The sequence below is a fragment of the Diadema setosum genome, chromosome 4 (genome assembly GCF_964275005.1).
Source record: "Diadema setosum chromosome 4, eeDiaSeto1, whole genome shotgun sequence".
In the NCBI taxonomy this organism is placed as follows: domain Eukaryota; kingdom Metazoa; phylum Echinodermata; class Echinoidea; order Diadematoida; family Diadematidae; genus Diadema; species Diadema setosum.
Genome location: NC_092688.1, coordinates 41,527,195 through 41,551,935, shown reverse-complemented (window position 1 = coordinate 41,551,935; position 24,741 = coordinate 41,527,195). Strand labels below are relative to the sequence as shown.

At 38.5% G+C, this 24,741-nt stretch overlaps 1 protein-coding gene across 4 annotated transcripts; it reads right to left on the bottom strand.

The window, feature by feature from the left end:
* Positions 1-214: 214 nt before the first annotated feature.
* LOC140227264 (carboxypeptidase B-like) lies at positions 215-24,730 on the bottom strand. Of its 4 annotated transcripts, none has more exons than XM_072307687.1 (10): positions 24,468-24,730; positions 13,679-13,760; positions 12,024-12,230; positions 10,118-10,219; positions 8,940-9,041; positions 7,988-8,080; positions 5,570-5,666; positions 3,085-3,284; positions 2,601-2,685; positions 215-1,117 (listed from the first exon to the last, which is right to left on the bottom strand). In XM_072307687.1, the coding sequence occupies exons 3-10, from the start codon at positions 12,186-12,188 to the stop codon at positions 921-923; spliced, it is 1,041 nt and encodes a 346-aa protein (XP_072163788.1). In that variant the 5' UTR covers positions 12,189-12,230; positions 13,679-13,760; positions 24,468-24,730; the 3' UTR covers positions 215-920. The 4 variants fall into 4 exon arrangements, with proteins under 4 accessions (XP_072163788.1, XP_072163786.1, XP_072163787.1 ...); XM_072307685.1 differs by lacking the exon at positions 24,468-24,730 and adding an exon at positions 24,132-24,158; XM_072307686.1 differs by lacking the exon at positions 24,468-24,730 and adding an exon at positions 23,415-23,464.
* Positions 24,731-24,741: the final 11 nt, after the last annotated feature.

The window sequence follows — 24,741 nt, the reverse complement described above, 5'->3', positions numbered from 1 at the left end:
TATTTCTTTTGTTTTTAACGAAAAATAAAGGGGGGGGGGGGGCGTGCGCCGGTTGCGCCCCCCTCTGGATCCGCCACTGGGTTTGTAAAATATATACCCATCCGTACACATGCACAGGTAATACACACACACACACACATTTATATAAACTTACGCACGGATGTATACACGCATAAATAGCAAACATAATGATAAAAGACAAACACTTTTCCGCGCTTTTCATTGTGTATTATTTCGGGAGATTCAACGAATTTGAAATGCAATAATTGGTGTTTTTATCAGTTCAAGGCGACTCATTGATTTCATTTCGACTAAGGTCTGATTTCTTTTTTCAAATTCAAATTCAACAACACGAGGCAATACATACATCTATAATTATGAGAATAAAGCATCAAGTAATTACTAGTGCATCTTTATCCACATAATTATTCAATCCCTTGGTCCCATCATTGCGATTCTATCGTATGGTAACACATAAATTTCACTGTACTGCTGGTATCTCTTCTCATGTTTCAATATTATCATTTAAGGCGATGAAGGGTGTGTTTGACCTAAAGCTATGACTTTAATTTTACTACATGTACTGATTATACTGAATGGTTATGGAATGGTCTCATTTTAACACGGATGAAATCTAGAGTAGCTTCTACAGTCATCCAGATGTTCTACTATTAAACAGGCCATTGCCAACGTACTTACGCACGCACTAACTGCCATTATAATCGTCTCAGACACTGGGAACAACGTGCAGACCAGGTTGGTTAACACAGTGTCTAATTACATTTTCGTGATCGGAGGAAATATTTTTTGTCAAGGTCAAGAGATGCTCAAGTAAGTCAACAAAACATAGGTTGGGACGTTCAGTCCAGGGCGACACCTATAACGTTGTACATGATAAAGGGCGCCGAATTTAAGACAGACTAGGGATGATCTATGGCGTAATCGATGTATGCCATGAAACCGTCGAATGTCTCCAAACCAGACGGCTCTATCTGCTCTTCGGGCAGCAGAAAGCCATAACCAAAAAGACCGCCCTTGTCCCTGAGCTCAACTGTGACGGCGTACTTGGCTCCCAGGGTCTCATGGGCCCAATCCACGCTAACACCAGACGCTGCATCTGCACAACATGACAAAATAAAATGCAAACATCAAAACTTCAACCGTGGACGTATAAGAAACGACACAGGGGGGACAGGTATTGCACCAGAGCCATAGGTAGACAAAATAGGGTTACCCATAGCACTATTCAGTAGTTTGCGACGGGTCATCTCGTTACTAGTATATCGATGGTTGTTTTCACTTTTACTGAATAAAAAAAAAATTGCGATTAAGTAGCTGCTGCAGAAGCAGTAGGGGGAGGGGGATAGTAACCCCGGCGCAGGGCGCTGTAACCGTATAATCTGGTAATAGCGCCCCGACGACTTGTATGCAATCTAGTTAAGTAATCAAGTGCACTGCGATGCTTGCAACTCAGTAAACAACTCATCGTTCAAAATGATACTTTGATTCGCATCGAAAAGCCACATATATATATATATATATATATATATATAGGAACATTGAGAGGAATAATGATATAAAAGCTACACACCGTTTCTTCTTCATTCTCATATCTCACACATATGTGCAAAATTAATTCAGGAGATGCCAAAAAGCTGTTGTAGCGGTAATTTCTTTCACAAAACATTATTCCAATTTAATTAACCGGTACATGAATCTCATTAGGAGATCCACCTGAGGCACGCGGCTGGTTGTTATTCCTAACTCTCTGCCCCAAAGAAGAACATGCAGGTTCTTTGCGAGTCAGTCATTTCGTCGACGAAATGATCATTTCGTTAACGGAATGAACATTTCGTCGACGAAATGACTGATTTCGTAACGAAATAGGCCATGCGACGCTTAGTGTTCCATACAGCTTGCACCAGTTCGCAGACTCAGGTCGCACAGTGTTGGTCATCTGAAAGCAGAGCTCACAATCATAGTCAAGAAATTAACCCTTTGAATCTTAAATGAATCGGTTATGTATTCAGAGTTGAAGTGATTAAGCCATGAAGACATCTTGAAAGGAATGGGTTATACTTATTGAATCATCAAGCAAACTTTTAACTTTTAACTTTTAACATCGTCTCATGCACAGGTATACCGGAAGGGTCCTGAGGCGGTGATATCCAAGCATTCGATAAACATTCACAATCTACATGTTATGTGTGTGTGTGTCTTTTTAATCGAAATACTGTTTAATGGGAACATTTACATGCCCTCTTTAGGTTTACTTATCTTCTCTTGTTGTGGGGGTCTTGGTTAACTCAAATAACAGACCTGAATGACATTAAGTGCAATGCTCTTTGATATCAGCAATACGTCGTAGAAAAAGATACTAGCAGAAGCGTAAATAGTGTTAAAAGAAAAAGTAATGGTACTAGAATGGCAGTATTAGCAGTAGCAGTATGGTAGTATTAGGAGGAGAATTGTAATATTAGTACAAAAAAACTACTAGTTGCAAACTTGCAGCAACAGTAACGGGAGTAGAGGTTGTAGTGGCACTATTAAACCTTAGACTTCATGGCTACATCAGTACATCAAATCGCATAAATACGTACAGAGCGTTTCAGCAGAGGGTCCAACGGTGTATTGAGTTCCGTATCTCTTTGCTAGCGCCTTGCTCGCAAGTTCTCCCGCCGCTTGCTAGGTGGATTCATGAACAATAGAATTTACACGACACTTGTATATCACATGCAAGTTATTCCAGTATTCAAGTTTCTGCATTATTACATCATAACACCATCAGGTTAATATGTAATTGTTGATACTTGTTCTTTTTCGACAGAAGTGCGAAGGTGAGCTATTCAACTTCCTTTCTTTTGTGTATAGAAACTACATTTTGTACATTGCGAGGTTAATTATGCCACTTAATTACTAATACTGTGTTGTTTTTGCTTACGTTTGTCGTACAATGTGTTCTGGACTTACACTCGTATCCAAGATTTTATGGAGAGGTTCATTAAAATTTTCTGTTTTGTAAAGGTATACAATTTAGGCGACATTACTGGGAAAATGTAAATGTACTATAAAGAGAGCTCTTACGTGGTCCACGAAATCGTCGGAACTGTCAGCAATGTAAGACCAGGGTGAGAGCCAGAGCTGTGAGTAGCTGTGGACATCAATGAACACTGCCACGTTACCCAGCTGCGAAAGGTATTCTGTAGTATTCAGTACCTCGGGTTCCGACAATGGATTTGGACCGCGATAAGTGTCGGAACGTGGTGAAGTGCTCGCACCGGCACCTGAAAAGAGCATGAAAAAAAGAGGGAATTATAAGGACAGAGACGCAAGCGTGTGTGTGTCGAGGAGGGTCGAGGACGTGCATATTCGATTTTGAGAGAGCTTCTGCTTTTCCAGAGCAAATCTATAATATGCAGCAGGTCGATAGAGTATACATAATGACCACATCGCAGATCATGGGTTTGCTTGTAACTAAATTTTACACAACCAGTTGACAACTGTGTTAGGGCACTCTGACTCATTCTACAGTACCGGCAATCATTAATGTCGGGTTTTTGATTACCTCCTTAAATTGTCTTCCTTAAATTGGTAGCTCTGAATTTCACTGTATATGAATGTGAAAAAAAAACAACACAAAAGGAATGCATGTAATGTTCGTCAATACGAAATAAAACATAAACTTTAGTTTGTCAAAAATTAGCTGCGATGTAGGAATGAATCACAGCAACTAAAAAACTTTTATAATCTTATTCTGCGAACGAATGAAGGGCTCTTTGTTATTTGAAATGAAGCATTAAGAAATAGATTTCAGATTTACAATGTGTATGATAAGTACTCATATCAATGATATTTGTGTCGGGTTGTCTTTATTGCAACTTATTGACAAATTGCCTTAATTGACGATAATGAGCACCGATTATTCAAGTGTGTTTGTTTTTTCTGGTAGTATCCACGATAAAAGTCTTGAGCATATACATACTCGGACTGGGCTAGAATAACGACCACCTGATTGGCAGACAGGGCACAGGCGTCATATCAATTACACACGACTGAGTTTCTGTCCCATAGCAATTGGTGGTTCTGATTCCTATAGCAGCTGCTACTGCGTATTCATTCAAAAAGTGATTCTTGCGTTGCGTTGTATTAATCTATCGGGTTTATTGCAACCGTGTACAATGTTATGTATATGTATATGTATACATATATAGTATGAATATGAATATGCATATGTATATGTATAATATATGTTTGTTATGGCTACTGCTAGAGCACACTGTAGTAATCGATGAAGGGCATTTTATTAATAAGTTGCAACGTCACAAATGCACAATAATTCAAAGACCACAAATGAGAATACTCGGACTTGATGGCAATAATCCAATCTCATCTTTTGATGAAGGGCATTTCGTCAATAGGTTGCATTGTCATAAATGCACAAAGATTTAAAGGAACATAAATGATAATTCTTGCACTTGATGCGTGGCTTAATCCAATCTCCTACACTTAGAGCCAAGCATTGCCTATCCCTATACCGAGTTACAGATAAAAAGCTTCGTAGGGATGATATAGTTTTTGGCTGAGATGAGGATTGAGATTTTGATATTTACGAGATATTTAGAAACCAGTAATGGCATATGATTTTGAGAGGAATTCCCATTATTTGATTGAAATCGGGCTAGAAATGGTCAAGATATTCAAAAACAACGTAAAACAAAGTGATTGTAATAAAAAGTGGATCCCACTTTTATTGGGACCTCTTTGTTTCTGGATATCTCACAAACAAACAAAAAAGCTTTAAACTTAAAGCCCCACCTCAAACAAAACTATCATCACTTTGAGCTTGCTTATATTTGTGACAATTGTTTCATAATAATAATTATGCGTTTATGTATAATAAGTTATGATTATGATTATGGTTCCATGGTTTCTTTTCTTGTTGCCGTCACTAAGAGACTTTACCGTCTTCAATTTTTTCGGCCATAAAAGAAAATGTAAACAAGAGGAAAGAAGATGTAGAATTTGAGAAACATCAAAACATGATTATTGTCTATAAATCATAGTTGACTATTCCTGCAGACATGAGGATAAATTGAAATGTCATTCGAATCTTCAGCATTAAAACAATCCGCAGTCTAAAAGTCATCGCAGTCCTTTATCCTCGAATTTTCTTTTGCAAGCACTGGCGTCGTGGTATCTGCCTTGAAATTTAGAAATAATGGTGTTTCTGCACTAGCCGCTTGTGCCTTTGTTAACCATCTTCTTTTTTCTTATTCCTTAGCTCTAAAAGTTGACGCGACATACAGTTTTATTTGATAAACTGGAGAGTTTACTGTCAGTCCTTTTTAGTAGGTCCTTCCCATACCGACACTATCCGACAGCATTATGATTTTCATCCAACGAAATTAGAAAATGTATGGAAAATTGGCTATATTATTCTTTACAATGGATTGTGCTGGACATGATTATAATCGTGACGCATTTTTTTTTTTTTACTCCTGCATACGTCACGTTGAAAATGGAAAGAAAAGTTGATTGGACATTGACAAATCGTTGTATTGTAGATTACCTCCCCACTTATACGGGTAGTTTCGATTGCCGTCCACACCCACTTGTGCGCTGCCTTCGAGGTCGGATCGTGTCTTCCTCCACATGCGGTCTACGTCCTGAAAAGAACGAGTATCAAGCGTCAAAAGGCGGGAAAAGCAACAGCGTGACAGACGAAGTATGAAAGCACACGACATTATATGTGCATAATTATGGTAAAATGAGGGCTGAGTGACGAACGAATGGGATAGACAGAGTAGTTTGTGGTCCACAGATGAATGATTTCAATTTCACGCGTTCACATTCTTAAAAAATTAGATTCCAAATTATATTTACTGTCCTCCCTTTTGCAGCTTTCTCTGCGCACCACGCATGTTTTGTCCGTTGTTATCAAATAACTTTTTACACCTAGAATCTATACACTTTGGGGTTTTATTTTCATTCCGTTTTTGTTTCCTTTTGGGTTTGTTTCGTTATTTTTTCTTTAGTTGGCCTTAAGGAATAGAGTATTTTTAAATGAATTTAAAGATTGAATGAACTTACATTCATTCTTGTATGATAATGAAAAGGAAATGATTGAATATCTAATTTGATTTTTAAAAGTTCAACGCTCATTCGTTTCGTTATCTTAAATCTGTGGCCCGTTGCATGAAAGTTACAATTATGGTAACTTTGTCATCCAATGATAACTTCCATGGAATTCTTGATTTTGATTGGCTGGTGGGTATTGTTGCCATGGTAGTTACCACTGGATGGCAAAGTTACGACAATAGTAACTTTTATGCAACAGGCCCCTGATCTTCTTACAACAGACAATCATATACAATGTGTAGCACCAAATCAAAGCAGAATAAATCGATGCTGGTGGATGAGTATAACTAGTGCATGTAAGCATTTTCCCTAACAAAGTGCAAAGATTTCAACTTCTAGTTGTTAAAGAGCTCTAAATATAAAGAAATGTTTTTCTATTTACAATAAATTATTAAAATCTAATCTTTTCCTCTTCATATGAAAAGACATAAAACACGAATGCATAACATGGTGGTTCTGACATTGATAACACTTTCCAAACATACGATCTTATGATACAAAAATAAATAAATAGAATAATAAATCAATCGAGAAATGAAAATGCCTCCTTCTTTTACACTTTCATCACCATTCCAAAGCTTCCCCAACCCTACATGGTATTTTTCAAATCTTTAGACTTCGAGTGTTTTTCGATTCGTAATAAACAACGAGTCTCGTCATAGGGAGGTGATCCTACACATTTTTTACTTCTGCGACGAAAGGAAAAATCACTATGGAGTGTCCTTCCAAAAGAAAACATTGTACCGTCGCGTGAATGAATTTCGGGCGTTTGTGCTCGTGTTTATATTTTGTTTAGCTGGTTTTTAATGGTTGAGTGAATTCAAAGAAATGGAAAGAAACGATACCCTTCCATTGTTCTTCCACGTCCGTCTCACTCAGGCTATATATTTTTTTTCTTCTTTAGCTTCAGCAGTGATTTATTGATAGAAAAATTGGCATCTAGGTTTTGAAAGACTTTTTTTTTTCCTATCCTAATATAATTGTATGCTTTAAAGATGAATTTCAAACTTCGCACGAAAACAGCATTCGAGAATTGAGTGTGAGTCGTGATGCGAAATACCACAGTGACTCGTGTCGCGAAATACCACACATTGTGTGTATACCGCGGTGCATTTCTCACTTACTACACACACACTTCCTGTTTTGTCCACAACGAGATATATAGAGATGTGTACTTTCTGGCCACTACCATAGTATTTCATGAATGAGGTAGTACCAACTGAAATACTGCGGTATATAACATTGGTATTTCGCCAGAGATTCTATAGTACCAACATTAAAGGGGACCTCCGGATGATTTTCAGACTTTACATTTGAACAGCTTTAAATCAGTTAAACTGAGTACAGAGTTTCAGAATTTATAGTGATTGGGATAAGGAATGAGAATGTTTTCAAAATTTATAACAAAATGCAATGAACAAGGATGATGACATGCCAGCCTCACCATAAGCATGATAAGAATGCATGAGTTGGGGCTCAAGGAAGCAAAACAAAAGAAGAAGCAATGCATAGATTTTTCACAGGTGAACTTGTTGAGCAAGTGGTATTGTAATGGAATTACACTGCTACATTTATGAAATATATGAGGCTCTGATGTCATCAACACTGTTCAGTGAAATTTGTTTAAGATTTTCAATTTATTGGTTTCTCTGCTCAAGGACCACAATAAATTCCACGAATCTATACATGGAGCTGTTGATTTATGTACTTCAAGTTGTGAAATTATGAAAATCGTCCGGAATGCCCCTTTAATTGCAGTGTATTCAACAACACAATAATTCACATGTGAACGGGTCTACTGTGATCACTTTGCCGGGAAAACACTCAAAATTTTGAAAATGATGCTTACCCAAGAATACTTATAGCCGTCAACATTCAGTAAGGGAACAATGACAAAGTCGAACTCCTCCAGATAACCCTCCAAAGTATCCAGGTCCAAAAGCTTCATGAAATAAAATCAGTAGGAAAAATCTGATAGCGTACTCTTCATATCACAATGTATAGTATCCAGTTTCAAAGATTTTCACCTAGATTTAATATGCAAATCAGGCGAAAGCAAGAAAATCAGTAGAAATTATCAGCAAGGATAAGATAAATTTGAACAATCTGTCAACTTTCTTGGATTCAATCCAAATCTGGATGAGACGTTTACAATGATAAGTGACGTAACAATAGTAGGCGCTAACAGAACACAGAGAAAACTTAAAGAGAATTGAGGTCTTCAGCAGGATCTCCATCTTTCTTGATTACAGCATCATTGTCATTATCACAATCCATTTTACTTTCGAATCATATAAATAATCGTCAAAAACTCATCAAGGTTACAGTTTGTACCAGTGATTGTCTTTACGTTTCAGGAACGTGTGAACGAACACGTGGAATGAACATGAACTGGTGAATCATAGTTTGTTGGGATACACACACACACACACACATATCATATATGAGATTAAAACCTAAAATGGCATTAAAACGCTTTATTGCCATTGTAGGTTTTAATCTCATATATGATATATATATATACATATATATACACACACACACACACACACATATATATATATATTATAATTATGTGTGTGTGTATGTGTGTGTGTGTGTGTGTAAAGCTATCTTTTTTCTGATCAGTTTCCCTTTCTCTCTTTTTTTCTCTCTCTCTCTCTCTCTCTCTCTCTCTCTATATATATATATATATATATACCTTGCTACAAAAATATTTCACAAACTGCAAAATGAAGAATATGTATATGGACTTGTATATCTATCTTGAGAATGAGGGCCGGGTATACGATCGACCGTACCAATTTAGTCATATAAATGACAGTAGCGGGTGAGATCCATTCTCGTGCGTGAAGGCCGCCCTGCATGTACACGACTTTCTTGCCCGTACCTCCAGAGCTGACCTAATAAAAAAAAGAACACAAAAAATGAATAAGCTGAACAAACAAAAAAAAATCCTGAAACCAAACACATGGGGAATGAGAGACTGAAAAGAAGACAGTGCCTTTGGAAAGATAAGCGACATCATCCCAGAAGCTTAAGAGAGAACAAATCTCAAAGATAAACGTACAATTCAGTGAATAATGATATTTGATAATATACAATTTATAAGATTTTTATGATTATGGATATAACTAACATCGCCCTTACCTTTTTATCTTTACACCATGTAATTAATTCTCTCTCTCTCTCTCTCTCTCTCTCTCTCTTCCTTCACTACTGCATGACAGCGACCAAGCAAAGGTGTGTAGGGATTAGTCAAGCGTTTGTGTTTCCTGTCCTAATTTGTTTCATAATGTATTAGCATCATTTTTATAAGCAGTATATTAATCATGTTATTTGTTGTACAATATTATGTGGGAGAATGCACCCTACAAGCATTATTCATCATTCGTTCATTTCATTTCATTTATTTCAATTTATTGTCCATAAAATGGAAAGTTTTTTTATGATTCAAGCAGTATACATAAATGCAAAAATAAAGCACACATTTCAAAATGAAACACAGAAAAAAAACACATATGTCATTGATTCATATAAAATAACACAGAAAAAACTTAATCTAAACTCCATTTATCATCAATACATACATTTCATCAATAGGTGTGTTCAGTATTCAAAGTCTTTTAAACACTAAAAGATGGGATAGATATATTCTTTTTAATTTTCATTTCGTTTCCTGCTTTCATGTGGTTGCCCTCCATTTCACTTTTTTTTTTTTTTGGGGGGGGGGGTTCAACCGGTTGATATGTATTTTGAAATAGACTCTGGTATTTCGCCTTTTTCAAACATATCAGTGATTTACCTCTTCCAACTCCATCTCCCTTTTCGTTATTATTTTTCTTTTTGGCGTATTGCCTTTTTTGGAAATGAGATAGTAGGAATCGTGAGTTTTTGTCTGTAGATCTGACATCCAGTGGAATCGCCTATTTTCCTTCTCTTCTATTTGAGCAGAATGGTAAGGAAGCAAATACTTCACCTTCAAAGCGTATATTTGTTCCTGATCTTTTCCTGACGTGGCAATCCAAAACTTGGTGACGTAGGAAGAGTATGCCACCATGTCGTCCATCCATGCACACATCTGTACGTAAACCAGAAAAGAGTACTTGATAAACACGAAAACACTTGTCATTCGTTTTACAGACCATTCTACATACACTCTTAAAAACGATGTAGTTAAATCTTTGACCAGAATTTTTTACTCAACAAGATTTAACTAGAAAATCAGTCCCTTTTCGATGAAATCGGTGGCTCTGACTGCTTTTCTTGACAGACGGGTATATCTAGATGCCGGAGTCATTCTAAGATGAGATTCTAGAAATACCTTCAGGGCTTGATCACTCGTATATAGTTCAAGTTCCATCTCAGCAGTGGGTGTATCATGTAATCGTAAGGACCAAAAGACACGACTACTGATGTACGCGATAAGGATACCCTACTCACCTATAGTATCTAGTAACGGGTAATAGCTATATGTATTATATCAGGTCTGTGGCGCCGGAAAATGTGTACAAACGCCAGGAAGTGTGCAAACGCCTTGCCGAAAAATGTGCAAACTCCGGGAAATGTGCAATATGTGCAAAGAGGGGGGGGGGGGAGGGCATGGAAAATGGGTCAAAATTGTAATAGTTGTAGCATAAACTTCTCTCTAAAATCTCTTTAATCTCTTTAAAGTCTGGAACAAATAGTGGTACAGAGTGGTTTGTCGGCAAGAGCAAAAAAACCTGCTGTTTTATACTGATCAGAGGTGTAGGCACTGCTACCTGATTTCCAACTTTTTAAAGGGGCATTCCAGACGATTTTCATAATTTCACATCATGCAGTACATAAATTGACAGCTTCTTGTATAGATTCGTGGAATCTAATGTCTTCCTTGAGCAGAGACACCAATAAACTGAAAATCTTGAACAAATTACACTGAACAGTGTTAATGAAATCAGAAACTCACATATTTCAGAAATGTGGCAGTGTAATTCCATTACAATACTGCTTGCTCGACAAGTTCACCTGTGAAAATATTTATGCATCCCTTCTTCTGCTTCTGCTTCCTTAAGCCCCAACTCATACATTCCTATATGGTAAGGATGCCATGTCATCATCCTTGTTCATTGTAATTTGTTATACATTTGAAAACATTATCATTCTTCATCCCAATCACTATAAATTCTGAAACTCTGTACTCAGTTTAACTAATTTATAGTTGCTCAAATGTAAAAGTCTGAAAATCATCCGGAGGTCCCATTTAACTACTTTCATCCCAGCAAGAATTGCACTTGGGGCATCACAAATTAATATCTATCACTCCATTCATTCTTTTCGGAAATGAGTCAATCAATCCATCAGTCACTGGCTCAATAATTATTTATTTGTCCAAATGGATGCTTCTCTTGTTCCGAAATCACAAGTCATTAAAAACATTGAAATGAACACGTAACAACCATTATCATAACAATGAAAGAAGGTATAAAGTCAATAGTATACAAGCACATTTTAAAAACGGTTATACGGCCTATCATAGGTACATTACACGGTAGCTATGACAAACCCCCCCCCCCCAAAAAAAAAAGGCATTTTGCTGACAGAGGACACTTAGAATTGAGCACATAATAGAGATGAATTATTTCAGTTAAGATGCCTAAGTGTCCGTTAATTAAGGATTAGAATGTACTTATAACGCTTTGAAGGTCCCTTTGAAAACCCTTAATTGATTGCAGCTATGATACCAGAGTAGCATCTCAAATCATAAGGACGATTCATCGTTTGGTGATACATAAGTGAATACAGCGTCAAGATTTATTGTCTTCATAGACATTACACGGAAAGCAAAATGGCCACTTTCTTAGAACGTAAAAGATGACAGACTAGGCCTTACACAAAAAGCTAACCTGTTCATATGTGTTGTAGTTGTTGTAACTGAAGGTCGCAGAAGCTCTGTCCATGTCCCTTTCGTAATCGATGAGGGCCTGGACGTCCTCGATCATAACGGAATATTCGATGCCGGCCTCGTCGAGGAGATGCTTGAGCCATGATTGGTACCGAGGCGCAACCATGACGTCGGCCGGCTTGTTCAGCGAGGGAACCCAGAAGTCCAGCTGAGGACAAACAACGTTTAAAATCATGAGAACTTGCATTGTCCCTTTCTGCTTTATAACATATCAAATCTTGGAGGGATTTCGTTGCAGAAGTTATCCTTTTGACATCTCTAATTTTGCCTTCCTTAATGTCGTTGGGTATCTTACATTGGATCCAGGAATTCCTTAAGGGGGAGGGGGCAAAAAATGTCCCTGGTGTCTCGTCCGTATAATCACATGACGAGGGGAAAAAAACCAAGCAAACAAAAAAACAAAACAAAAAGCAAAAAACTTTTCAGCTCAAATTTCTGATATTTAAAAAAAAAATAAAGGTGACCGCATGCCCAATGCCACCTCCCCCCTCTTCATCCTCCACTGGAAAGCCTATAGTGAATGCACAATGTTAGATTAGTATGTACAAAATCAGAAGGAAATTACAATAAGAGATGCCGACACAAGCTAGAAATAGTGGTTTGAATCTTCTAAAGTCGGTTACAATAGATATAATTGTGAGAATCAGGAAAAGACATTAACAGATTTAAGAAGATTCGAAAAATTCTGCAACCTTTACATTTTGTTTCACTCTTCCACAATTATATATCAAATCAAATTTCAAAATCTATACCAGATTGTGATTGGTACGAGATCTACCTCGGTTCGTTCGCATTTCCCCATCCCTTATGTCTCCAAAAAGAATCTTAAAAGACTGACTTTTGTTGTGAAGTGCTGTGAAACCAGTCATTGACTGTGTACGGGGGTTATATAAATGATCCGATTGTATTGTATTGTATAAAAAGACAAAGTCCTACGGTTAGGAAATGTAAGTCGGGGAATAAAGTTGCGTAAAGAAGGCTATAGAACTGTATATCGGGGGTAATATTTCGGTATATATGATTATCTAAAAATAGTAAACGGGATGTATGTAAGTCCTGTCAACCCTTTCAACCAGGAGTAATAAGTGTTACGTTGTCCCTAATTTTCGCACTTACGATTTTTTTTTTTTAGTAAATGATGGTTGTCTGTTGAACACAAACCGTTTGCACACATAAAACAATCCTTTAATTGGTGGCCTCTAATTGGTTACCTCAAGAATGGTAACGGATGTTTGTTATTGCGCACTGATGGGAAAAATTGTAACTCTCTTTCCACGATCTACTTACAATGACAGTCTACATTAAACGCGTTCGAACGACCAAATTTTTGTATCTCTCCCTCTCTCTCTCTCTCTCTCTCTCTGGTATATATATATATATATATGTATATATATATATACATATATATATATATATATATGTGTATATATACATATGTATATATATATACACATATATATATATATATATATATACATATATATATATATATATATATATACATATATATATATATATATATATACATGTATGTTTATACATCTTTTTTTTTTTTCTATTATACATAATAATGCCGAAACATTTTACCACGCCTACCTTGTCTTCTTGGGTTTCAATCAGGCGATGAATTACGCTTCGCTGATGCTCATCCCTGGGCTCGATGCGAAGTGTCTGGTAACTAAAAACATGAATACGAAGCAACGAAATCAACAAAAGTATACATCATGATCATCAAAAGTTTAGGCTCACTTTACACACTCTGTAGTACCTCCGATATACCACACGTCGATCATCTCTCGTGTAACGCATACTATTATAACGAAATAATAAGAAAGAGAAATCTTTCGATTTACAGTCAAAACTCGATGTAAATAGATCTAATAAAATATCATAACAAAACGTCTTCTCTCTCTCTCTCTCTCTCTCTCCAAAGAGAAAAAAAGATATTTACTTACTAGCTTCTTTATTTGCTTATCTCTGCCTTTTCCTTTTCCTTATTTTTTTTGTTTTCAACTGAAAAAAAAACCCACAAATGTTTCAGGCTACAGCTGTGAAATATTCAAAAAAAAAAAAAGAATAATAAACTGCTACGACGGCAGAATTTCTCTATGGCAAGCCACTACTTTGTCCTGAGGTTCCACGTCATCAAACGAATGAGAAAAAAACAAAAAAACAAAGTGTCGTAACAGCGTGATACCCATCGTAGCGGACGCGCTCCGCCAGAGAAGCGACGACTAGTAGAGAAAAGACCACGAATCTCATGATGGCAGTCATGTCGAAACGACGACTGAAGAAACAGTCGCAGTGTGGTCTGATTAAAACTGCTTCTTGACGGAGAGATCTTCTCCTATCTTTTGACCACGCCCACGTGAGTTACGTGTGCACTTGGCATACGTGTTCGAAAAAGACGAATATTGAAAGATTACCAGCGTGATCTTCCGGACCGGGGAGACCCTCTCTTGGCCACGCCCACAGAAGGTGACATGCGCACTTGGCAGTCTGGTTAATTACTAGTAAAAGCAGGGAGCTGGATCCCACCTCCCTGGTAAAATACATTGTACTTCTTCTTGACGGGGAGACCCCTCCCCCTTCTCTTTAGGACGCCAACGTGACTGACGTATGCACTGCGCAGTCGTGTGGAAAAGACGAATGAAGAAAAAGTCCTGGAAATAGACCCGCCCCCATCTCTTGACCACGCCAATGTGAGGGAGTGACATGCCCACTGTTTGTTTGCTCCCTAAACCATGCTTGCGGATGCTTCGTTTGTCATTCTGAGCATTAATCTTGCTTTTACCTCATCGATATTAATTATTGATAATCAATAACTGAGAAGGTAGCACAATGTTACCAAAATAGATGCTACCTTGTCATATGCGTCGTGTAAAATTTAATAGCGCTAGAATAACCTAACCCGACTTAATTGTACTCACACAACATGTTACCAAGTTAAAGGTCAAATCTTGATACTTTGCCTCGTAGTTAGGTTTTGTATTTCATATACCATATGGTAAGTAAAATATGGTAATGTCCATTTTCATGTGAAGACATAGTGGTCAAGCCTTCTTCAGAGATGAATCTCTTCTTGAAGTATGCTGATTATTTGTTTATCGTGTCCAAGAGAAATAGAGAACAAAGAATTCAGAGAAGTAGACGCCAAACTGTATACTAGTAATTAGTTGGATTCAGTGAGTGCAGAATTGTTAGTAAAACATATGAGTTAAGTTGAAGAAAAGTCGAATTTTGTTTCAACGTTATACATTGTAGATATAGTCCATGGGCCAAGACCCGAAAAATTGATTATTGGTACCACCTGAGATGGCAAAACCTTTTTGGTGTCATTTTGTTTGTCGGGCATAGATATGCTTATCAAGCTATGATAGCATTTCCAAATGAGTAGCTTAGTCATAATAAATGAATTCTTAACCAATTTGGTCTCGTTTTTATATCACTATACTTCTGAATCGAAACTAACCGCTATACAAAGTAGAGCGCTGTCTTCCGTATGTCCACAGGTGTTCTGTTGTAAACGCGGTGCGACTCGTCTTTATTCAAGGCAGCGAAAGGAATATCCAAAGGGTTATGATGTCCACAGCTGTCACGCAGTGCACTTCTATAGTCTTTATCTAGACCAATGTGCCGTTTTCATATCTAAAGTTCCTAATAAAAGGGATTATCTATACTGTTTTTATACTACCCTCTCAACAAATACATCAGTTTTAAACAAATATCACTCTGTTCATTTACAGTAATCTAAATTATCTATTATAATGTATTGTAGTGTACCGGTACATTGTTTTTGCATTATCTGTTATTGTTGGATGGAAATAAAGCGACATTGGCGTGGTGTTAGCGTTTTCACCGTAGCGTTTTCACCGGAAAATGATAAATAATTGAAAAATACGGTAAAATTCACGAGGAATTGCTTTGTTGTAGTTGTTGTTTTTACATAAAGGGATATACACTGTATCATAAGCTTTGGATATTCCCTTCGCCGTCTTGAATAAAGGCTAAGCGCTGTGGACATCATTACCTTTGGATGTTCCCTTCGCTGCCTTGAAGAAAGGCCAAGCGCACCGCGTTTACAACAGAACACCTGTGAACATACCGAAGACAGTGCTCTTCTTTGTATAGCGGTTAGTTTCAATTCAGAAGTATAGGGATATGACAACGAGACCAAATTGGTTAAACCTTCATTTATTATGACTAAGCTACTCATTTGGAAATGTTATCATAGCTTGATAAGCATGTCTATGCCCGACAAACAAAATGACACCAAAAAGGTTTTGCCACCTCAGGTGGTACCAATATCTGGCCTGGCCCATGGACTATTAGTAGAGTTTGGAGTGCCGTCATCTTCACAAAAGAAAATAAGCAGAACATTTTGTTGTTGTTGTTTTTTTTGTCATAAACAAAGAACACTTAGCTATGGCTTTTTTTTTTTCTTCAGAGGGCATGGCGAATAATAGTCCAGTTATTTGCATTCTCTTTGGATAATTATAAAGACGGATTCTTTTTTAATCTTCATGAGGTTGCCCTATCGTCACAACACGATATTCGTTATGCTATACACATCTGATACTAATTTACGATGTTATTATTATTCATCTTTTCATTAACTTCACCCAAGTGTATTCAAACTTTGGCACGCGACTACCCATGTTTCATGATGATTTAGATGTATAGACGTGAGTGTATACTAAGACATTAGGGCCCCGTTTCATAAAAAGATGTCAGAAAAACAACTCTTGCTGGAATCCCTATTTCCCTTAGCAATAGCCAATGAATAAGCTGGATTCTTGTCATTACCATGGCAATTGCCATTCCATCAAGATTGCCATCATATCAACTCTTTATGAAATGGGGCCCAGGAAATTAGATGTGGACACTTCATCAAGTGGATGCAGAGAAAATGTGACCCTCCATGGAGCACTCATTGACAAGACCCGCCTTAACTCGGTAGACCATCATTCCGATCGGGTCTGTAATGTATGCAGATTTTATGCATGCTTTTCTCACAAAACTTGCACTTAAACAACCACACAGCTTGTTGGAGTCTTGCCCTATTTATACCTAGCAACAACTAATACCCTTATATCACAGAAAAATTTGTTCTCATCGGTCAATCATCGGAAGCAAAGTTTGTTGCTTCCGGCCACTCACAGAAGTATATTGGATCGCAGTCTGATTAATCTGACCTGGTTTGTCAACTATCAGGTGAGTGTCAGACATGTCGGGCGTCATCTTCACAGGTCTGCCAACTCTCACTCATTGAGAGTGAGACTCACTCATTTTGGTCCTTTCTCACTCTAAAACTTTATTTCATTTGCATGCATTTCTATCGATCTCACTCATTTTGACTCCGAAATTATAGCACTGGCCTATGGGAGTCTCACTCTCAAGTAGTTTCCAATGTTGGCAGCCCTGCCTTCATCGGACGATCTTGCCTCATCGGATCACCGCCCGAAATGTCTGACACTGACCTGATAGTCGACCAACACAAGTCGGATCCATCGAACTGCTATACGATACACTTCGGTAGGTAACGGAAAGCGATTAACTTCTTCAATTAACTGCTTCCGATAAGTGACCAATGAGAGAGAATCTCTGTGGAATGGAGGTATAAGTGGATCCCTGTTTATGGCAAGTAATGGGAGGGATCATGTGGATAAAACGCCTCGTTACTAGGCTGTAGGAAAGGAAACATCAATATACATTTTATAGAATAAGCTGTCTGTTGGCCAGTTTTCGGGCATGCGATTGCGAGCAGGTAGGGTTCTGCGACCAACGTTTGCCTTATTTTTTATACTATGTCATAAATGGACATTGACATGTATGCCTTTCTATACAGTATTTTACCACAGAGCAAGTGTGGTTTCACAAGACAGAAAACATGCGTCAGCAAAAAAGGCTCATGAGACCGACACTAAGCAAAGAAAGCCCACGAGACCGACACTACACAACAAAGGCACACGAGACCAACAGTACGCAAAAGAGGCTTACAATACCGATACTTGGCGAAGAAAGCTCATAAGACCGACAGGATGAACAACGCCATATACATGTCAATTACAAATATGTACTTGTACGGAGTGTTCCTTGAAGGGGAAAATACATACTGGCGGGTGCAGTTTCGTCACACTATCGAGTGAGAGATTGTAACTAACTGAACAGCACCATCTACATATCAACGACATGAAGTACGTAGGCCTACACGTGTGGCTTTTAGGGGGCAGTTCTGTTACTCTACATTGTTACCATTTTGTTATCTTTTTTAAATAAAATTGTCCCCTTCAAGGGACCCCCCTCCCCGAAAAAAAAAAATATATGAAAAATAATTCAGGACAAAAACGATGTCTGGTTAATTTTAGATGCCATCGTGCTATTCTTTATAGGCTTTCCCAATATCTAGCTAGATGGTGGACAGGATGTAAGTTTGTTTGTCTGTTTCTTTGTTTGTTGTTGTTGTTGTTGTTGTTTTTCGCCCTTTTCTTTCTCGCTTCATTATTTAAGTTGGCCTTTTTAACATATCCTATCTGCCTGCTTATACCCGCCTGCTGAGAAATACCCTAGCAACTCTCCTTTTCCATCCCTCACATCTTCCTTATGTCATTATGTGGACACCATATACAATTGATTGGTCTATAAATGGCGCTGTTCAGTCGTCAGTCTCGTGGACCTTCTTTGCCTAGTGTCGGTCTTGTGAGCCTCCTTTGCCAAGTGTCGGACTCGTGGGCTTTGTTTGCATAGTGTCGGTCTCGTGAGCCTTTTGTGCGTAGTGTCGAACTCAAGGGCTGGATAACTCATGGGCTTATTTTACTTGATTTCGAATTCGTGTGCTTTATTTATTCAGTGTCAAACTCATGGGCTGTATAACTAGTGAAAGAGGATGAAATTCCAAGAGAAAATGTTTTTTTTTAATTTGCTGAAAATTAGTTTTGAATAATAATTGGCTGATATATCCAAAACAGAGTAATCTTTGCTCTACTAAAAGGTGGGTCTAACGTTTTATTCCTATCACTTCGTTTTAGTTTGTTTTGGGGTGTCTCAGACATTCCAAAGCTGACTTTCATCAAAATTTAATAAAGTTTGAATTCCTCCTTAAATGGTATGCTCTGTACTATTTCATAAGTGGTTTCTTGTTATCTTGCAAAGGTTAAAAGCCAAATCCTCATCTTTACCAGTACTATACCGTCCCTGTAATGCTGTCTTTAATAGATGGCCGGCGAGCCGTGGGGGCCGTGGGGGCTCGGGCCCCCACACTTTTTGTGCACCATACAAAGGAATACATAAGGTGTCATCACTTTGGGCCCCCACACTTTTTTTTAACCCGGAAGTACGTAAGTGGCACTAAAATAGAATAGCTTGTTAGCTCATGAAACCCGGAAGTGGGCCCCCACACTTTTCAAAACACTGCGCCGGCCCTGTAATAGGACGGTAGTGTTGGTGTTTTCTCTTTGTTGTATGTGTGTGTGTGTGTGTGTGTGTGTGTGTGTGTGTGTGTGCACAGATGCTGGTCCAGGTGCACTTGCTTGCGTAAAGTGCGTGTATGTATGTGTGTGTGAGTGAATCTGTCTGATTTTTTTTTTTTTTTCTGGGAGCTACTGCCAAAAGTATCTGTATGTATGCGTGTTTGCAGATGTAAAAGTTTGAAAATCATCCCTCGCTCTCCTTCAGACATTGGGTTATTCGAGGGCAGCGCATCCACGATAAGCTGCACAAAGGTCACCAAATGCCTTCGTCACGTTTGCTTGAGATTCTGACAGGTGGCTCGTTTGTATACAAGGTCTATTAAAAAGAAATTCCGTACAAGTTTCTATTAATTTCTCATCATGCAGTATACATAAATCGATAGCGTCATGTATAGATTAATTGAATTTATTGATGTCCTTTGGCGGATAAACCAATACTGTGAAAAGCCTAAGTCAATTAATTACACTGAACAAGGATAATGACATAGAGACTCGCATATTCATGTAATGTAGTAAAGTAATGCTAGGGTAATAATGATAGCAGGGCCCTCTGGAAGAGCAGTGGCAACACTGAAGAGGCTACCCTGGGTAACTAAGACCTTATACTATTATATCCAATATCATGTCGCCAAAACTTACAGAAGGGGTGATCACATCATATTAGTTATGTGGTACGTCATTAGTATGAAGGCAGCAACGTTTGATATTCGACTACTGTTGCCGAATGTTGTCCATACATACTTATTTAGCAAGTGACCTGTCAGCAATACCTATTTGTACATTGTGACACTGCGACAAAATCATTTCTGTAGAATACGCACCTTTCTCAGAACTCATTGGGATAGTTTTTGTCTTGCAATTTCATTTTATTTCCTAATTTTTTATCATATTTGATACGTTTGAATATTTAATGTGGGAGTATCGAGTTCATGGTCTTCCAACATGAATCATTCGTCGTCGTTGTTGTTGGTGTTGTTGTAATATTCGGCGGACCTTGTTAATGAGAGCATGTAAAGACATTCCTGAACACTATTCATAATATTCTTTTTAAGGCGAAGGAGCTTTCATTTCATTTCATTTCATTCATTTATTTATGCACGGCACATACTTCAGCCCCGAAGGCTGTTCTTCCGCAGGTCCGTGCGGATAAAATACAACATAGATATACATTTTATACAGAAATGAACAAAGAAACCAAACAAACAAAAACAAAACTCATACTTAAAAACCGAAAAAAACATATAGAAAAACATATAGAAAAAAAAAAACATAATAACATGTTGATGAAACTGCGGCACACATTTCGACAGAAACAAACATGATCAATCAAAGATAACCATGTACGATTATACAAGTGATCGCCGTAGTTTAAAAATGAAAGAGACAAAAACAATGAGAGTTCAGGAGAGAGAGAGAATGAGGGAGACAGACAGAAAGAGAAACAGAGAGAGAGAGAGAGAGAGAGAGGAGAGATAGGGAGACAGAATCACATTCAGAAGACAAAAGCTCCAACAATGAGATGCAAAGTGTGAGGGCCATTTTAGAATCACCCGTTTAGTACTATTTTAATAGGCCTGATGCAATTATAAGGTCTTCAATGCCTATGAAATTCTCCGTTTTATAGCATGTGTTTGTCACAATGATGTGTATGTGCACATATAGTTGTGCGTGGTTTAGAATCGACAGACATCATTTCAGGCAGTCACATGCATGTTAAAGGAGAGCTCCGGCTTTCAGGCTTTTTTTTTTTTCCATTTGAACATCCATAGATTGGTTATTCCAAGAACAGAGTTATGGCATTTTTCAAATAATAATTTCAACATTGATTACAAATCACAGTGAACAAGGATGATGACATATAGCAGCTCCACCACAATGGCCCGTATTCTACTGTAGACCAAGGTTTAAACCCATTTTAGACTCACCTATGGTTTAGCTAGACCAGAGGTTTAATTTTGTATTCTGCTAGCGAGGTTTACATAAACCCAGGTCTATCTCGGGTCTAAATTAAACCCGAAATAGTCTTTGGTCAAGCCACCATGGTGCCCTCTACGGAAGAAGAAATTCTCCCTCTCTGAGTACTTTTCTCTCCACAAATCCACTTAGATTTATTATTGACAGTGTATCAGCCACATGAGCGTGACTTTCTTGAATTTTGAATAGTTTTTACGGGTATTTATGTCGAATAAGGGCATGCTGTATTTTTGCTTGCGACGACTCGTGAAGCACTGTACATTTACTGTAGGGCCTACAGTTTGTGTACGTGTGCGACGCACATCACAGGATACATGGTAAGCGATATAGCGTAACACTACTGGCTAGCTAGCTAGCTTTGAGTGCTCAGCATATACCAGCAACAAGCCATCGCGCCGCGCCGGGGGCGGCACGGTTGCTGTGTGTGCTGGCATGGATGGGACATAGACATGGCTTTTTATGTCGATTGAATCGTGAATTCGGAATGGATTGGCGATTGATCAAACCAGGACTTTGAGGTAGGAAATTGAATAAAAGTTTTTCTCTTAAGATTGTCAGTTGATAAAAATGGAAACCATTCTAAAATTTAGAAATATATCTAGGCCTATATCATTATCAACCCTGTCTCGATATTAGAAGTAACAGTTAGATTTTACCTACCGTACCACACTAACCTAACTTTTAATAGATCTAACGTTAGTCCTAAAACGTTACAATACTAGTAATGTACTCTAGCTAGTCGCATAGGTTCTGCTAACGTTTAATAGTAGGACCCTACTCCTAGTCCTAACGTTAGTCCTACGATCTAGGTTCTCGATCTAGTCTATGCCAAATCGACCTCAGGTTCTACCCAGAGCGGGTTGATAGATAGAGTTGCGACACCGGAAGTTCGCGCTGATTGGTCAATCCCTCAAAATAGTTCCCCCTGGTCGTATGATGTCGATAAGACCTTAGAAAACCGCGCACCCTATTATGACGCAAACAATGCATTCATTGTTATTTTGCTCCGTGGCTCGCGCAAAGTAGAGTTACGCGCTCCGCGCATGGGTTTTGCGCGAGAGTGCAAAATAGCTTCCCCTCGTCGTCATAACAACAATAAAGACCAACAACCCGGGATTTTGAATTACAACAACAATTATAAAGGAGTGGGACTACATGATATTTCCGTCCTTACATTTTGACGTTCGCCCATCAACATCATCCAGGAGCGTTAAAACCACTTTGAAAATATTTCATCCTTACTGGTTGTTTGCAACCGTTTCCTTGACTTCGACAGGCAAGTATTCCTTTCTCTACGTCATTAAGTTTACATCATTTCCGTAAAAACACGACATTTTTCTCAACAAGTCACACTCCCGTCGCAAGCAACAATGGTATCTCACACTGCCGCTGGGTCCGGGTACTGCGCGCCTATGTGAAAACCCTGTAGAAATAATTCGTCGACATCGATGACCACGGGGAACTATTTGACGTGACCTTTGTACCCCAGTGTCGCAACTCTATCTATCAACCCGCTCTGGTTCTACCCTCTAGTCCTACATTGAGTTCTTGGTCTAGTCTTCAGGTTATTTTCATCGTAAAGTCTAGACTAACGTAGCTATTAGTACAGGTAGTATAGGTAGTATTTCTAACATTTAGATCCCGAGTCTCTTCTAAGTGTAAGTATAGTAAGGGTACTAGGTCTCGCGCAGGGACCTAATGATCGCGCATAGCGTAACTGCGTATAGCAAGCGATATTACGCGTAGGACTAAGCGCAAAATTTGCCGATACGCCCATGGAATAAACATACCTGACTTACCGCTCAACATGAGAAGGAAGCAGGTAAGACATTTTGATTTCCAACAAATTTTCCACTAAATTTCCAATTTTTTACCTTGTACAAACCTACCTTCCCATAAAATCTGTTCTAAGGATGTTGTAGCCTAGACGTGTCGTCTCGCTTGTCTCGTTCGTAGTCGATAGAATAGACCGGTTTACTAATGTATGCACAGATCTTTAATTTTGCACACGGCCGCAACCTCGGGCAAACAAAGGATGCGAGCCTGCAACGTCGGCTGCTGCAGCCGTCCCCGATACATCCCCACATGTAGACTTACGTGTATGTTGTGTACATGTGTAAGATGCATCAATTTCGACTTTACCTCGTGGCATTTCGTGTGGCTCTAAATCAATTCCCAACCTTAGATGAGGGAAAATTCTGCTGTGATCAAACGCAATTTGGACTATAGTTTCGATTTTATTGAATTTTGGCTTCGATTTTGTCTTCAGTAGTTCTGAAAATGGGTGGAAAACACTGCTGGTACGGAACATACAACAGTATTGACCGCATCACTTCAAACTTCAATGATTCTAAGCATTATGATTGATTGTGAAATCTAAACTAGACAACGAATCTCTCATAATCGATATGTTTCCAAGGATTTTTTTTATAAGTTAGACTCAGACTGATTAAACTTCATGAAATAGAATGGCGATTTTGACCTATTTTTCTATTAACAATAACAGTTAGGGCCTAGGGGCCTAGCCCTACATAGACTAGATCTAGAGTAGATCTAGACGTAGGCCTAGACCTAAAATTAAAAACAAAAACAATGATAGACCTAACCTCCCTGACATTCGCAGTAGGCAACATTTATTTCCCCCGTTGACTTATTCATCACGACCCAGGTCTGGTACGTTGGTTTGTTGAGGTATGTCCGGTCGGCCTAACCTCACTAAGGAAAACACGAAAAGGGCTCGTGTCCGAAACCTCGTTGAACTTCCAAACACTCCCATCCGCGAAAAGACGGTAGTCGTCAAATGACTGATATCCCTTTAGCTTTTACAGTCATAGTCAGTCCGATTGATGATCAGGTAGTTGAACACGTCAAAGAGTCCAAAATCTGTCAAAGTTGGATGTAAACCCAGCGAGCTTGTTAGGATCGGAGAACGAGCAGCCTACCAGAGCGAGCTTCTCCTGCAGTGACCGGCCGGTGTCCGCCCGGGAGAGGTCGGGATCGATGGGCAAATCCAAATCGGCTACGGCAGTTGCACTAGTTTGATGAGTTTCTCCTTGTTGTAGCCGCTTGTGCTCACACCTATATCCCTCAAATACTCAGTTAATTCCTTAACTGTCCAATTCTTCCATGGCTTGCTCGAACTTTGGCTAGAACTTGAAGCTGACGCCATCTCAAAGCAAGATTATAGCAAACAAAAGTTGTCGATAATCCGCAGCG